This window comes from Melopsittacus undulatus, chromosome 6 (assembly GCF_012275295.1).
Source record: "Melopsittacus undulatus isolate bMelUnd1 chromosome 6, bMelUnd1.mat.Z, whole genome shotgun sequence".
NCBI lineage: Eukaryota > Metazoa > Chordata > Aves > Psittaciformes > Psittaculidae > Melopsittacus > Melopsittacus undulatus.
This window is the reverse complement of record NC_047532.1, coordinates 3,259,756-3,277,447: the sequence shown is the minus strand read 5'-3', so window position 1 is coordinate 3,277,447 and position 17,692 is coordinate 3,259,756. Positions and strand designations below refer to the sequence as shown.

The window sequence follows — 17,692 nt, the reverse complement described above, 5'->3', positions numbered from 1 at the left end:
TTTATTGATTAATAATTAACCATAATAGCCTTGTTAATTGTAATTGACTCTTCCTCAAATTCTGTGACTCATGTAATTGCGTATCAATTAAATTAGCATTATAAATATATCCTGAAAGGGGCAGTGTTTCTTGACAGTGATATTTTACTGCAACATAGCTTTATGCATCATTTTATATCCTGGGCATACTGCCAATGTTGCATTACCTAAATATCCATTTTATATAGTAACTCTGCATCCTCACAGCAACTTATGAAATCAGCCTAATTGTTTAATTTTAGGTTCCAAATCAACATTCTTTCCAAAGCATTAATCTAGTGGTGAATCTATGCAATTACCCATTTTGTACAACTTCTTACGTCTGTGTCTGGTAATTTAAACTACTGTTAAGTGAGTGCCTTTTTTTTTTGTGTATGCATTTATGTAAGTGCTTAGAAAATAAAGCAATGGCTAAGTGACGCTGTGTATCTCAGTTCCTCCTTCCATCTTGCCATTCTTGTTGGCTTAAAAGATGCTATCAATCACCTTCCCTTTACTAAAGATGGCTAAGATCCTCTTTAGCATTATCATCTCAATTTTACAAAGCTTTTAGGTAGGCTTAAATTTTTATCTCTATCCCAAAGTTGTTCTGGGCATGTATTAAGTGTAGAGGAAATAATGGAAATTTGATTATAACAGTCCTGCAGTTTTGACTTCCATAAAAAACCCACCCAACCAAAAAAACGAAACCAGTTTTGTCATCTGATAGTACTGCCTCCAGGCAGCTGAGAAAGAACAAAACACAGAGCAGAAGAGCAAGGGAAAGGGAAGCTGGCCTCAGACAAGTTCTTATTATTTCTTTATTTTTAATATGAAAGCAACAAAAGCTGGTTTACAGTGATTTGGGTTGCTAAAGTTTAGAAGTATTTTCTCTTTATTAACCTTAATCTTGCTCTAGACTGAATTCTTGATAAAGTCTCATTATCTAAATAAATAAATATATTAATGTGCTTATGAAAGTCCCAGTAACATCTTTAGATTTGAGATGATCCACTTAAAACCTAAATTTTAATTCAGGAACACATCTATCTGTTATTTTTATCTCCCTTTTTGTTACCAAAAAGCCATTAAATATTCTTTGATATTTAACATTTTCATTCTGGGCAGATATCTTTCAGGACAGATATATCAAACAGTGTTTTGCTTCTCTTTTCAGAATTCTTTCAGTATTCAAAGTGGACAGATGCGAATATGAATGATTCTGTACTGGCAAGAACCCACAAAACCTGTGTCAGCAACTCTTGTATATTTGTTGACTCAGTTCCTCTTGTATATTTATAAGGCAGTTGACTAAGTGCCTGAGATATTCCGATTCCTATGACTATCTCCTGAAAGACTGCAAAGGTCTGTCTCTAATGTTCAAAACATGTATGATAATAAAAGAATTGATACCACTCTCTCAGTCAATGAATAATCATTTTATATGTGTCCACCTCTGTAATTACTACACATTAGAGTTTATGAAAGGGGTACTGCACTGACTTCTTGGGTAGACCAACCATCACAGGTAATATTATCTGGTTTTCCCCAGTTTCCTGTATTTCCTTCAGTCCCCTTACATTTGATGTATTATGCCATTAGTTTCATATTTATTGTGTTATCCTACAATATCATATTACTAATTTATCTTGCCTGTTTCAAATAGTTGCATTCATATTAACGTGCAAAGAAAGCCACAGAATGAAGAACTGCCCCCAGTCACTGTGACTTACAAACAGTTGAAAAAATAAAACTGTGTATTTATTGCAGACATTTCAGATAAAATAATATTTCTATTGAAACTTCTGTTACTACTGATGATGAGAAATAAATTGACAATAAGCCTGGGAACTCAACCAATAACTATCATTATTTAAAAGGTGCAATTAGCATCTTACCCCATATGACTCATATCACTTTCTTCAGAAGACAGGTGAGTCAACAGACAATCATCACTCTTCCAGAAATTACCTAAAGCCAGTTGATTCATCTACCATCTTATGAAATACTATTCAGTTTTCTGTAGACTTGCATAATTTTCTCATTCATCCTAATAAATAAACTACTGCTTTTCTCTCTGGATCTGAAATCCTTTTCTGTGACTTTGTGATCCAGATAATCTATGTAAGATTTTTATGTACTTACATGATAAAGTGGAACTGTATTGTTTTCTGCCAGTGAGAAATTCAAGCCATCTTGCTGTCCAGGTTCAAGCCTAATATTAATAGTAGATGCCAATACAGATGGACTAATAGCGTAATTTGTACTGCTTGGGGGTTTGCCCTTTTTTCTTGATCTACGACCTGTGTCCCTTTTGTTGTCTTTTTGTGTCAAAGGCTCTTCCTGGATAACCAGTATCTTGTCGTCACTCAGATATCGCAGGAGTGAATTCTCAGAGTCAGTTGTTGAAGGAAAAGAAAAGAAAGAAGAAACATTAGTAAGAGGAAACAAAAAGAGAATAATGATAAAGGAAAAAAGAACTTTGCTATCACCAAGCTACTTGCAAAGTTCATAATTCCCACTGGAATCAATAGAAACTTATTCAATTAGGACTGTTGGTCTGAACACTGACAGTACAATTGCAGAGTCTTGTTTCAAATACTCATTCATACTAATTGAAACCTGTTTCAAAGGACATAACATCTATAACATCATTTATTGTTTTCCAGAACTGTGAAGATTAAGAACTGATTGCTATTAACATACATCTGAATTTTATAAGTCTTTTTTCCCCCTTGATGTTTATCTCTTTTTATACTACAATTAGATAGAGTAAATCCCTTCTACTAATACAAACTTTTTAATTAGCAGAAACACAAAAACCCAGATACTGAACAGGTTCTTTTATGTTCTCTGTGGTGCTCAAGAAAAACAGACTGGGTTCCTGTAATGGTATCTTCATGCTTCTTAGGTAACAAACTGAAAATACTTGGAGAAGAGGAGAAGAAAGAAATAAAAAATACTCACCTCTGCTTCCCCTCTTGTACATGTTTTGCTCTTTTGACTCCTCTATCCAACTGTACTCAGTAGGCATAGAAACAGGCCTTAAATCTCCTGGAAACAATTCCAAGATAAACCATTATAATTTCTGGAGACTAAAAATAGAGGAGGTATAGATTGTGTTTATAAATTACAGTCATGACATGACCCTTCAGAGCAATCCTTTTATCAGCACCTATATACTATTAAAGGTGTAGCATTCAGGATCAATTAAATATCATATATGCTGGATTTTCCTCTTCATCATACCAGTGTGAAGGAAAGTACCGCTGACTTTGGTGACATTCCTTGTAAATGGGAAGTTGATTACAAATGTATTTTTGAACTCTGTTCTGTAAAAACTTGCTCACTCATTAAATAGATGTTTTGGAATAATTAGAGAATTGGTTTTTAAATGGACTAATACGCTTTAGTAAAACTAGAAAGACTGTTAATACAGATACAACATTATATATGTATCAATTAAACAGTAAAACCTGTCTGGCTTAGAAAACGACATGGTGAGTAATGAGGGGATCTCATTTCAAGAGCATGAATTTTAAATGCCTTAAAAAGAAAACATGGAGTGCAGTTTGGTAACAAAAGCAACAACAAAAAAAGAAGATTCAGACATTAGGGGTTTTATTAATACAATTTTATTGCTCTATGGCTGTAAGATATTAATGGGCACTAATCTTTCCCTGCTATACTATCAGTAGAACATTAATAGCAGGCCATTAAAGGAGGAATACTACATATCCTACTATAAAGCATTAGCACTCTGGCCTTGTCAGTGTGTATTATTATCACAAAACACAGAAATACACCCTCTACATTATGGTTTAAGTTCTGTCTGACCCATAAAGCCAAAGAGTCATTTTTCCATGTACTAGCTGACTAGACTTTGTGTGTTTATTGAGCACTCAAACACATTTTTTAAGGTAGCTTGCTACTGTTCTGTTTCTAGGATAATTATGGAACTTAAATGTGAACAAGTGTTTCTTTTTCATTATGAATTTTCCCAGGTTGATTAGAGTGACAAAGTATTTTCTGTGGATTATTTGCATGCCAATATGGTATTTTATTCATCATTCTTCCAAAACACAGATTTGTAGCTACTAAAATGTTGGGGGGGGGGATTTAAGAACAAACAGGTTTATAAGACAAGTATCCTTCTGGGTAACATGTTTGTCTGAAAATGGGAGGGATAACACACCTAAAGTACTGAGATAGTCCCATATTATACTTCTGCTCATACCATAATAGTGTATAACTAATTGTATGGTAAATAAATGTTTCCCTATCTGCCTGACTGTTGAAACTAACTACAAATGTATTATTCAACTCCTAATCTCAAATTTAATGTTAGAAGAACAATATAAATTAAGAAATGAGTCAATCAACAGGATGAATCGGTAATATGGAAAAGAATGAGAAACAAGTGAAGATTATGAATTAAAAAAAGAAAGAATACAAATAACCAATGAAGATCAATGTAATAAAACTTAGCAGTATTTCTGTAAAGAGAAGTAAGGTCTGGAGCTCTGGAGAGATTTGTAACACAAATATTAGATACCTCAGCACAATTGGCATCAGAGTAGAAATATAGGAAAGGAAGCACACAAACCAAACATAGGAACCAGTGATTTTGCATATTGCTTATTTTGCTTCAAAGTTCTTTTACAAACAAATGTAACTTATGAAATATTTTAACATTTCAACTTGGACATTTAGAAATATACAAAATTATTGTGCACAAGTATCAGCATAAATCAAAAAGAAAAAAACCCTCCAAACTTACTTACGATGCTTTTGCCTCTAACACATAAGCCAGAAACAATTTGACAATGCTTTGCCACAAGAACTCTAAATACCATAGCCTGTTAGAGTAGGACTAATGTTGTAGTATAACTCTTGGTAACACAAAAAATTCACTGCAGCAATGATAAATACAAGCTTAGCTTTAAAAAAAATGGTTCAAGAAGATGAATGTATCTGCCTTACCAGATTTTGCATATATCATCAGTATGGGGTGTCTCATCTGCCTGAGTATCCTGCCACCTACCTGCTGCATCAGAGACTGGTTTTTAACAACCACTTTCTGTTAGGTCCATGTCAGGAACTTTCTGAACTGTGGTTTATGTGAGTCCTTGCAATACTGAAAGTGTCTGCTCAACCACCAAAAATTCAGTTTTCATTTCCTTACTTTGCCCATGGCCATCGGGTTCCAGCATTGGATAAGTGTTTATTGGATCTACCACAAATCCCGTCTTTCCACCAAAAGACATATCATCACTTTGAAGGGTCAAATGCACATCTTTAAGTAAAAAAATCAAAGAGTACAAATAAGTAGAAAAAAAATCCTTATTTTGAAGTCTGAAATAATTGACAGATTAATCTGTAGTTTAAAACAATTTGGGTTTGACAATTGGTTTAGAAACAAAGACGTATTCTTGAGACTTTAAAATCAGATTCCTGCTAGATTTTCAAGGTTACAGAAAATCAGAACTGCCCATCAGAAATACTAGAAAAATCTTGTATATTACTGGGATCAGGCACAGAGCCCGACATTTGAAGTCATTGTGCAGCCTGATTTTATGAAAGCAAGCCAAATACATCCACCTGGCTTCAATTTTAATCACAGTTAAGACTTATCTTTCTTTCTAATTTTATTATAAAATGATGTCCCTTATCAAGGGGATAAAGACTGAATATTACCAGTCTTAAGATGGAATCCTATTCTTCAATGTTACAGCTTTTCCAAGCATCAAGTATATGGCTGTACCAGTTACTAAAAATATTCTATATCTCACAAAGATTTATTAAAGTTTCCCTGTTCTGAAAACACAGTATGTGAATGTATATACACAATCCTGTCCACTTTATAATTGCTATTTTGTCATTTTTACCATAAATCCAGCTGTAGTTATTAAAATACAAATACAGGACAAAAGTTTAATTGAGAAACATAAGATAAGCTTGCTTACAATCCAGTAGAACAGCAAAGTCAAGACAAAACTTGGGAAGATGGATGTCTTTTGTCAGGAAAGTCTAGCTACAGTGAATTACCACACTCTAGCAGTGATAGTTCAACGCATTTTGACATAATTTGAAGTACTCTTGCAGCTTTTTAGATTCTACCCTCTCAGCTCTTGAAACAGCAGGTGCCACTTATTAGCAAAGGGTAATACAGCTGAAACCTTAATCAAGATGAGCTATGTAAACTATGCCATAGACACCTCACATAAGAAAACCTCAGCAAACAGTTACTGACAGAGGAAAATGTACAGCTTAACTACCAAAACCTGTTTAGGCATCTGGAGCCATCAGTTCTAACTCTTCTAACATTTCTGGTGGTAAGAACACTTCAGTCTGAGAACAGGGATAGGAAGCTGCATTGGCTCTAAGTTCTGACAACTGAAAGAAGCAGGGGAAACTACATTTAATAACACACATGGTATCAAATCCTGCACAACCAACCACATTTGTGGCAGAGCAACGGAATCAGTGCCTGGATTGCTGAAAGATTTTCCTTCTTTTTTTCCCCCTGAAGTGTGTTCCATTTCAGCTGTTATTGGATCTTCCACTGTAACTGCCTTTGGTATTATCTCAATTGAACTGCAGCATGTTTTTATTACCTGGGTTCTTCACAGGCACATTTTTCTTTACTACTCTGAGCTTCTGAGAGATTTTCCCTTTCCTGGATATCAAAGACCAACAAAAATTAGGAACTTTTTTCTTTTTTTCCTTTTTTTAACAAAATGTGAGAAAGGAAAAATCCTGAGTCTCAGAATGTTTTCTGAGTCTCATTCTCAGGTGAATTAAGTAGTTATTGATGGCATTGCATACATATATATATGTACACACACATACACACCTCAAAATATAGCACCTAGCAATACATAATGCTATGATCAGGACAAGTTCTCTCTTGGCTCAGAAATAATGTTATTTTCAAAAGCAGATATAATAACAGTTCTTAAAAGAAAACTGTTAAATTGGTAAACTTTACAAAAAAATTAACTTACTGTCTTAAAATAAAACCACTAAAACTGTACGGAGAATACACTGTTATATTTCAATTGTGTTCTTCTAAAATTCACCAGAACCAAGGAAATAAGTTTTAACAGATGAGCAAAAAAAATGTCAATTCATTTTCAGCAATACATTTTATATAGATATGGATACTCATATACAAGGTACATACACATATACCTGTATACTCACATGAATTTCCATACATAAGAAATTGCTATATAAACCCACAGCAAATGAATGTTTTAATAGCATCTTTGGTTTTAAGCAGTCCCTATTCTAAGATTTGGAAATATATTTCTGGTATTAACAAATGCACTGTAGGATACTAATGTAATTATATCAGTTTAATATAGCACTGAATTTTGGAGGGCCTTGAATCTTACAGATACTTTCATACTCCATGTAAGTCTTTTCAGGCCCTCCACTGAAGTTTAGCAGGCCACAACACTACAACTAAAATACTCTCCAAGAGCTTGTGAATGAAATTGAGTAAAGCAAGATGCTAGCGATACAAATAATATGAACTTCAGTAGCATTCACAATGTTAAGTATGCACTTGAGAATAAATCTATAAACAACTTATCCCTGATCATGAATGTTGGTTTGTAATTCTACTAATCATTCCTTCATATAAACGTTTGTTGTTTATTATTCAGAGCCAACGGGTCATGGTCTAACAAAGAATGACAGATATTTGAGGGCACTGCAGTGTCAACAGTACAATCTCCAAATTGAGTCAATTAAAAAATGTAAGAGATCAAACCTACCATGAGTGGGTGTTTTTTCTCTCCTCCGCACTCCTGTAGCTCTGCTTCTCTCATACTCAGAGCCCACATGGTGGCCTTCGCTCTCGATTAGGGTGTAGTATTTCCCACTTTCATGCTCCAGAAAATAGCTTGGAGAGTCAGAGCCTTTCATCCCGGACTTTCCAAATTTGCTGATGTCATCACAAGACATTATTCCAATTTCATCCCTATAAAAAGTAAATCAGAAGATTCTGGAGAATTTAACCACTTTATGATAAAGCTGAAGTGTAAAACTGTCTCTCCTAAGCACTACAAATAAAAAGTCCTATAACTGAAATGCTATTATGTGAGAACTTCCATAAAAGTGATTCAACAAATGTAAATTAATGAAATCATCATTAGGTTTCATTTTACCTGTAAGATAAACAGGTAAAATGAATAAAGTTAAGATAAAGTTATTCAGGAGTTTTCTAGTACCTGAGAGGCAGTGCAAGGAATTGATTTAACATAAGGAGACAAAGGGTTCCCTTGCAGAAATGCATGCTTTAGAATAAGATTCAAGTGATCACATAAAGGTAAATAAAACTAAACAATTAAAGACTTCTTTAAATGCTTTCTTGGTTTCAGCCTAAAACCAGGTTTTGCTCAACTTGTGTCTATCTAAATGAAAGTTAAGTCTCTCAAAATAACGATACACTGCTTAAGCTTACTAAACATTTAATTTTAATAAAAATTACTACCAATTTTAATAATGTTAATATTTATATTAATATTCAGTTTCATTCTGGGGCTTTCTGTTTTGTCTGGTTTTTATTAATCCAGTGAAATTCAAGTGTAAACTTTTATTTTTCAAAGCCTGAAATTAATAAGGAAGTAAATACCTGGGGCCATAAAGTCCTGACATGGGAGACAGAATGAAAACATCTTGGAGCGTGGAGTTGTCCATTTTTGAGGACATGCCCATTGTACTCGTTGGTGTTGTAGAACTGCTGGTTGGACTGGTTGGAATTACAGGCTGTAAGAAGGAAAAAAAAGGCACATGAAGAATAAATTAGTGTTTTCTGTGCTAACAATGGAGTCAATGTGCATCATTTTAAGAATCTTGGCCTCTTTTTTTGGATTATCCTGCTTTTCAAATTCAACTGAACTTTCTTCCAGAAAGGTGCTTGTGAAATACTGTTTTACCAGAGTTCAAGACTAGTTATGAAAGAAACTGATAAAAGACCACTGAAATTAATTTAAAAGCCATCTCATGGGAAAAATCTGAAGCTCAGAATCAGAATAAGATTTTTAATCAATGCAGAAAATAAATTACATGGGGAAGGAGGGCAGACACTATCAAATGCCATTAATACAAAAATAATTACAGGACTCTGGAATACTTACAGTGAATGGAAGTATACAGAAGCAGAATGTTGGGTTCAATAGAAGATTTACTATTAACAAGGACAGAATAACTAGATTTCTTTTAAGAAAGCAGAACTTATGATTGATTATGATCAAATCATGATTGATTCTTATTTTTTTATTAATCCATAGCAGAGACGATTGTACCGCTGTGATACAAAGAGAGGTTCTGTGGTGACTACCGATAAAATAGAAAGTAACCTAAGCAATAAATGTGAGCAATAAATATTGAAATAATAGCAATAAATATTAATATAATATAATATAATAAACATAATTAAAAAGTATGATGGTCTTTGGGGATTTTTGCATTTTTAATTTTTAAATAAAATTAAAAAGTATTTTTTGCTCAAATGCCATAAGGAAGCTCAAGTCCATGGCTATAAGGACTAGAACCAAATATTCTGTGAAGGATACAAAAATATACACAAAGAGTATTTTTCATCACTGGTACAGTCTGAGTTTATAGTAAAGAAACAGAAAATATTTTTATTTAATATTACTATCCAGATTTTCTATGAAAAATTCCCATTCAAATACAAAATTGTGCTGAAATTGATAGTTAGTTTTGTACTATGGCTAGTTTTGTACAGGTGGAAAGAAAACAGTGACCCTAAAAATTGGATGAAAGCCATGAAGCCCACTTATAATCTTTTTCTAAATACAAGGTTTTCTATCTTCCATAGAAAAACACTGACATTATTTTTGTGTGATTCAAAAAGGAAAAACAATCTTAAATACTAAAAAAGGATGTTTTTTTACGAGACTAACATTCTGCATAGGGGTACAAATTATACTCTGCTATGCTTATTGTTAAGCCTCTTTCACTCTGATCAAATGTGTTAGGTTTCTTTCATGCTATCAATATAAATAGATAAGTGACTTGCAAAGACAAGAATAATTCACTACTTACTTTCTTATATCTCCAGAAATTAGGAATATGAAACACAAGTGAAATAACTGATGCACATATTCCTATTTATATCTCTCAGTAAGGTGAGTTCCTTCCAAGATGACATTCAGCTTTTTCTTTACTGTAATTTTCACATTATTTGGAATTACTGCCGTATTATTCCATTGCTACATTCTTTAAAACTTCAGTTAATTATTTCCAAGTAGAAATAATCAAAGAAAAAATTACATTTGCCCTTCTTTCATTTCATTACGTTTTTAGAGCTTTTTTCTACTTTTCCACACTATAATTTTCCAATTCTTAAATACCAGGTGCCCTCTTGGGTCAGAACTGTGTGCAAATTTAGTAAGCAGATCCTTCAGGGTGTTGGGAAAAGATGGAGCTAAAACAGGTGTATAACCTGTTGAATATTAAAGGATACATTCTTTGTTTCATGGCAAACCACTAACAGTTATTCGCTAGGCAAGGTCATCAAGTAGTTTTCCACCCATTCAATCTCAGTTCCATCTAGTCCTGAATTTTCTATGCCTTACTTATGAGGATGTCGTAAGAAAAGGTATTAATATCAGGGTAAGATAGACAGATTCTGTCCTATCCACCAGGCCAGGCAACTGCTCACATTAGCGTTTTAAATCTGTTTAATGATTTCTTCATAATAAATTCATGTTGATTTTACTCATCTGTTACCTTCCAAGTGCCCACGAACTGTTTGTGCATACTGAATGACTGACTTTGAATTCTCCGGCTCTTACATTTCCACTTTCTGAAGACAAGCATTATACTTCTTGTTTTTTGAATGTTACTATAATTCATCCATCTCTCAATTTACAATAAATATGCCTGAAAAATAATGGTCAAAGAGTGCCCTGCCCCCAACAGAATAAAACAACCCCCAGCTCTTCTTGCCTTTTCCATTGGTGTACTGTAAGAACTCATCTGCTGAGTTTATAGAAATGTGTGTTCTTGGAGTTCACTGTCCATGTAAAAGGGCTGTAATTATTTAAGGAAATACACTGACTCGTGACTGTTCTCAGTAAGTTGTCTCCTGCCTTCTCCCTCTCGGGTTTATTTATGTTCTCTATATTCTGTATGAAAAATACCTGTCTTACTGCTTTCCAAGAATTTGTGGGCCATTATGTCTTTGGAGCAGGGCCTGTTTTTATCCCTTTCTCACAGGATGCATCCAACTCAAACTGTATTGGGTGACTCTGCTGCTTGCTGACAAGAAATCTTCACTGAGCTGGCCTGGGAATCTTTAACGAATAGAAGAGAGCACCCTCTTTCTTCTCCTTTATCAGCACTCAGATCATTCCAACTAATTTGGTTGTTCTATGATCTGGAGCTTAGGGCGAAGGTACCTGTACTGTGAGCTCTAGATATGTCTGTGATACCAGACATGGAATTTCAGTGGGTTTAGGTATCTGCAAAATAGCACAGGGGTCTTCTAATATTATTAAAATATTAGTTTAAGACATGTGTGTAAATAGAGGCAGAAATGAAAAAAACCCAAGAAAAACATATTTGTTTATAGGGGACTTCTGAAAAGTGACATTTTAAGTATCTGCTGTTCTTATTCAATTTTTTTTTCAAGAGAATAGGTAATTATTAGTAAAATAATTAAGCAATGCTGAGATATCAGAATAAAAACCAAAGACAAATGGTAAATCCAACACTTACCAGAAACAAAATGCATTGCTGTAACTCTGAGGGAACTTTGCAAATATGGAGGAAAGTAAATATTGTATCTCTTTTGAAAGTGCTGTTCAAAACAACAAACAAGATGCCATGCATCCTGCAAAAAGCCAAGAGGACAGGATGCAGGAAGCTGATAAAGCCTGGTGGTACAGCAACAGGAAGCTTGAATACGGACATCCCTTACCTTTTGAGGGGGTATGAAGATTAAGGTTGGGGTACTGAGTCTCTGCTTTCTCCCTTGAAGGAATAAACTCAATCCCCAGAATTCCCCTGATGGGTGAATTCACAGAAAACACACAGGTGTCATTCTTCTACATGGATTGCCTGCGGTAAGGGAAAATGGGGCTTTGTAACTGTGTATCACCCTATACATTCCTAGAGCGTGTCATTTTTGTCAGAATAGATTAATTCATGCCAGTGATACAGCTGACTAATAAGACAATTTTCTATTTAAAAAAATATTAGTGTTCAACAATACAGATACTACTCACAATAAGAAACAGAACTCTCAATATTGTGGAGCATTTCCTGCATACTGGCAAGTTGGCATAGCTGTGCTGTAAGACAGCAGGTATGTTCATGGTGCTTTCAAGTCTTGTGGATTTTGAAATTTGAAATATATATATATATATATATATTTTTAATGTGTAGATGATAATTTTTGTCCTCAGAGCAAGAGAATACAATGAAATATTTATTATTATGACAGGAGTCAATAAAAGCATTAGTGGCATTAAGATGAAGAGAAAATGATGGTTCAGCATCTCTTCTGAAACAAGACATTTAGAGAACAGGACACAACTTTATTACTTGCTGCATTTTCTTTGTGCTACAAGATTTTCCTTGCCTATTTTTTATCACTGAGATAATGAAGTATATGGGCAGCACATAATTTCAGAATTCATCTAAGCAATTCTATCAGGGTACAGTACCTGAACTGTGAACTGAAAACTGAGTTGAGTGCTATACACCAAATCTGCTATTTTCTTTTCACTCTACAAGCATCTGTTCTCATAATGCTGTAGAATTTATCTTTGTACAAAGCAAGAACTCTCCAAATTCATATGGTTTTCAACATCTGAAATGAGCTGTTTAGCTAGAATTATTCTGAAGGTACTTACAAAGATGCAGACCATAACATACATTTCTAATACGCAAGATAAATTGTCACTGTTGACATAAGCTTTACTAGTCATATCACTTGACAGATTCTGTATCTCAAGTTAAATAATAAGAAGTGCAATAATCTGGATCAAGTAGTTGTAATTCAATTTGAAAAATTCTGCAAATAAGAAGAAAAAATGCAATAAATGTTTTATTTTATTTGATTGAAGTGGCTGGTGTGCTCACTTTTATAAAGAACAGAGCACTATTTGCCATTGCAGATGGAAGAATCATTTTCTATTGAGTGAGAAGGTAAGCAGAGAATTTTAAAATTAAGAGTCTCCTAATATCACATAATGTCAACTAGAGGCAAAAGGAGAAAATGGTATCTACTGACATGCCTTACTGAAAGATAATTGTAGCACAAAACATGTTAACATTCTGCTGTTGTTAATTAAGCATCAAGGGAAACTATATGCAGCAAAGGAACACTGTGAGATCAAGAAATAAATGTTATAAGGATTCATAGGTTGTGTATCATTAATAATTCATAAATTAACTGTGTGGTATAATTTTAAACGTAATTATTGTGGAAAAAATACCAGTAACACCTGTGAGTGCCTTAAGCAAGAATGGAAAACACAGCACCATTTTCTTAACAAATTCCCCCTGCATATTAATGGAGTTATAAAATACTGTTTCTGGCCTCTTTTTCTATAGGTTGTTGCTTAAACTGGTCGTTCCCTCTCCTACATTCATACAGCTGCTTACTTTTGTCCAAGTATAAAACCTTCTGCCTATGCTGAATGTATTCTGCTTATTTCTGTCAACAGCCTCAGACAGTGCCTGCTCTGTGAGAACCGATTTAATCCGTTAATGATAGAAAACTCCGGAAAAGCAAATAAATAAACCCAGAAGCATTCAACAAATTAAACTGATCTACAGAGTCTAAAAAAGCCAAAGTCAAATAAAGGCGAGGACATTCTGCCGCCAAGAACAGGGAGAGGGAAGTGAGATCATTGCTTTCCAGCAGCATCAAGCTGTTATGTCAGCTGTCCAGGAAACACAAGCTCTAGTATCATCTTGAAATGTAATCATGCTAGTTCCAAGTCATTAATGACAATAACAAATAATACCAGATCCAGGTGAGACCTGCAGAAAACAGGCAAAAGCAAAATTTGTATCTTGAAATATATCCAGGTCCTGATACTTGAGCTTGCCTCTGTGGCATGAAGACTAAAGAAGACCTAAACATGCTCAAGATGACCCAAAGTTGGCTTTTCAACATATTGCAAAATCTACTGTTAAGAAGTATCACTGGCAATGCTTTTTGGATTGTCCAAAATTATGTATTTTTTTATTTAAATTCCTCAATGCATTGTTCTCCAATTCAGAAGAAACATATTCTAGTACTTAAAGTGCCCTTTATCCTCATGGGCTCTTGCTTTCTGGATCACCAGGAGAAGACACATCACAGAAACTGTAGATAATTACACAAAAATAGCTTGGTGTACTTTCCCTTATCTGGTCACCACAATAAAGGTTAGCATGTTTCATGGAAAATGCTATGTATACAGTACATATTGTTTTCACACTAGCAAAGCTTCCAGAACTAGCGCTGCTTGTGAATAATAATTCTTTAATGTAATAAAGAGAGGATCTCTATAGAAAACCTGTTGCAAATGCATTTCCATTTTGCTGCCCCTGCAGGCTTCATATGAAGTTAAAGGAATTGTAAAGCATTCAGGTGAGGAAAAATTCCTTTTGAAGAAGAGCAAGTTTCCTAAGACCTACATGTCACAGTACTTTAAGCTTCTGATGGAATGCAATGTAAGGCCTGCACGAGTAAAATTACTAGAGAACTGTTGAATAAGCAAGGCTTCCCAGCAATCCGAGATTATCACTTTGTGAATGCTATTGAAGAATCAGATTTCGGAAAATCATAATAAAGGAGAGTCTTCACTTGAAGATCAGAGATCAGCCAGTGGTTGGTCAGCTAATTCCTGACAGCAACCTGGAGGTGGTGAAGAGAATTTTGCTTGAAAGTAAAAATCATAGAATCATAGAATAGTTAGGATTGGAAAGGACCTCAAGATCATCCGGTTCCAACCCCCCTGCCATGGGCAGGGACACCTCACACTAAACCATGGCACCCAAGGCTTCATCCAACCTGGTCTTGAACACTCTCAGGGATGGAGCATTCACAACCTCCCTGGGCAACCCATTCCAGTGCCTCACCACCCTTACAGTAAAGAATTTCTTCCTTATAACCAGTCTAAACCTCTGCTGTTTAAGTTTGAACCCATTACCCCTTGTCCTATCACTATAGTCCCTAATGAAGAGTCCCTCCCCAGCATCCCTGTAGCCCCCCTTCAGATACTGGAAGGCTGCTATGAGATCTCCACGCAGCCTTCTCTTCTCCAGGCTGAACAGCCCCAACTTTCTCAGCCTGTCTTCATATGGGAGGTGCTCCAGTCCATTGAATTTCCTGTGATTATCAGAAATGCTTACTGGTACTGGTACAAGAAAGCCAGTTACAACTGGATGAAAATGAACTCCCTCATGCAATTCACTTTCTGAATGAATCAGGTGTACTCCTCTATTTTCAAGACCTAGCACTGCAGCTGAGAGGTCTATATTTTGTAGATCCTATGTGGCCGTGTAAAATCATGGCACAGATTCTGACAGTGAAAGTGGAAGGCTTTTCTAAATATTCTAGAGGGTGCAAGGTGTGAAAGGATGCCTCTGGTCTGGTCCCAGCAAGGAAGGAGGGGGCAAACTTCCCGGTCTAGATGGTGCCTGAGCTGGTCCAGACAGAGCCAGTGGCCCTGGCAAGGGCATTTGGGAACAGACAAGACCATGGTGATGATGCGCTCCTCTGGTTGACGGGTAAAATCTTTGCCATGTTCCATAGCTCGGTTGAGGTCAGGGGTTGAGAAGTCACCTCTTCTTCTTCTTCCTCTGATTCACATAATGATCATTCTTGATCAGATGCTGTCCTGTGTAGTAAGTGCATTGTTTCTTCACTTTTCTTCACCCTTGCCTATTTTTGCTTTTCCCCTTGCATGCAGGGGCAACAGGTACTGGCACAAATTGGTCCTCTGATTATCACTGTGGTTGGAGTGGCTGCAGTATCTGTTGTTGGGGTTTGGATAGCTGCTGTACTTGTCACTGGGGTTGGTGCAGCTGATGTGCTTGGAATTGGATTAGCTGCATTGTCTGTTGTAGTCAGAGTTTGAGCAGCTGCTGTACTTGTCACCGGGGTTGGTGTGGCTGCTGTATTTGGAGTTGGAGTAGCTGTGTTGTCTGTTGCTTTGCCATCAGATCCGGAGACATGTTTTTCCCTGTGAAGGTGCTGGATAGTGTTGAGCAGGGCTCTAAGCATAGGACAAGTCCCAGCACATTGCCATGATTTGTCCCTCTCTGGTATTACTAGCAAGACAACCCACCTCATTTAAGTGTTTTACTAATTTTTCTGGATTTTGCACTTGTTCAGTGGTGAAGTTCCAAAGCACTGGAGGGGCCCACTGGCCTAGATATTTGCCCATACTGTCCCAAATACCTTACCACTCATGGCTGTCCAGCCTCGGGGAAAATCTCTTGTTCCTCTTATATTGTCATCTAATCCTAGACAAGACCCAAACCTGACTCTGCTTAACTTTTATGATCAGATGAAATAGTTGTGGGTAAAACACACTCTGTATGTGTGCCAACATGCTGCTCCCCATCACAATCAGCAGGCAGGTCTCAAGGGTACCCAAAGGCCATTCAAAGCCTTCAGAACTCTCAAATGGTGCTGTAAATATTCTGGTGGGAGGGCTGGGAACATAAGAGAATATCTCCTTCATAGGTTGACCACCTGAGGAGGGGAAAAAAGATGTGTAATTGCTAAACACTTGTATTATACACCTACCAAAGTATAGAGGTGGTGACCACACCAGGAATGCAAGCCAGATCAGTTTCATGATCAATGAGTCTGTTACAAGTCATTATGATAAAGTACAGTGAAACAAGAACCTTAGCCCAAGCCCCCCAGCTGATAAACACTAAAACAGCAAATACGGGCTGTAAGTAAGGTACAACATGCTGAAACTGTGATATCAAGAGCAACAACTTTGAGAGCCAATAAATCAGCATTGTGATGAGTGACTATTAATCCAAAACAATAGATGCTTATATCACAAATACAATTAGACACACTCTGGTCAGATCTGTCATTATCTCCACCCTTTGTGCCCCACGCTGGGCACCAAAAAGAACTGTTGTGGTTTAAGCACAGCCGGCAACCCAGAACCATGCAGCTGCTAGTTCACTCCCCCTTCCTTTGTCCCCCCATCTCCTGGAGGGATGTGGAGGAGAATCAAAAGAATGCAACTCCCACAGGTTGAGATAAGAACAGTCCAGTAACTAAGGTATAATACAAACCACTACTGCTGTCACCAGTAATAATAATAAGGGAAATAATAAGGGAAGAGAACACAACTGCTAACTACCTGCTGACCGATACCCAGCCCAACTCAAGCAGTGGTCTAGCCCTTCCGGGTAACTGCCCCCAGTTTATATAGTGGCCATGACATGCTGTGGTATGGAATACCTCTTTGGCTAGTTTGATTCAGGTGTCCTGTCTCTGCTTCCTCCCAGCTTCCCCTCCTTCCTGGCAGAGCATAAGTCCTTGGTCAGTGTAAACATTACTGAGCAGCAACTAAAAACATCAGTGTTATCAGCATTGCTCCCAGGCTGAAAGTCAAAACCACAGCACTGCACCAGCTACTAAGGAGAAAGATGACTGCTA

The 17,692-nt window shown here is 36.1% G+C and overlaps 1 protein-coding gene across 1 annotated transcript in view; it reads right to left on the bottom strand.

Moving 5' to 3' along the window:
- Positions 1–17,692, bottom strand: part of LOC101877319 (connector enhancer of kinase suppressor of ras 2-like) — a 182,540-nt gene that overhangs the window by 40,145 nt on the left and 124,703 nt on the right. Inside the window, exons 10-13 of the mRNA XM_034064033.1 lie at positions 8,663–8,796; positions 7,803–8,008; positions 2,987–3,072; positions 2,164–2,418 (exon numbers count right to left, since the gene is read on the bottom strand). Of these exons, the coding sequence (XP_033919924.1) occupies positions 2,164–2,418; positions 2,987–3,072; positions 7,803–8,008; positions 8,663–8,796 (681 nt within the window). The remainder of the gene's footprint in view (positions 1–2,163; positions 2,419–2,986; positions 3,073–7,802; positions 8,009–8,662; positions 8,797–17,692) is intronic.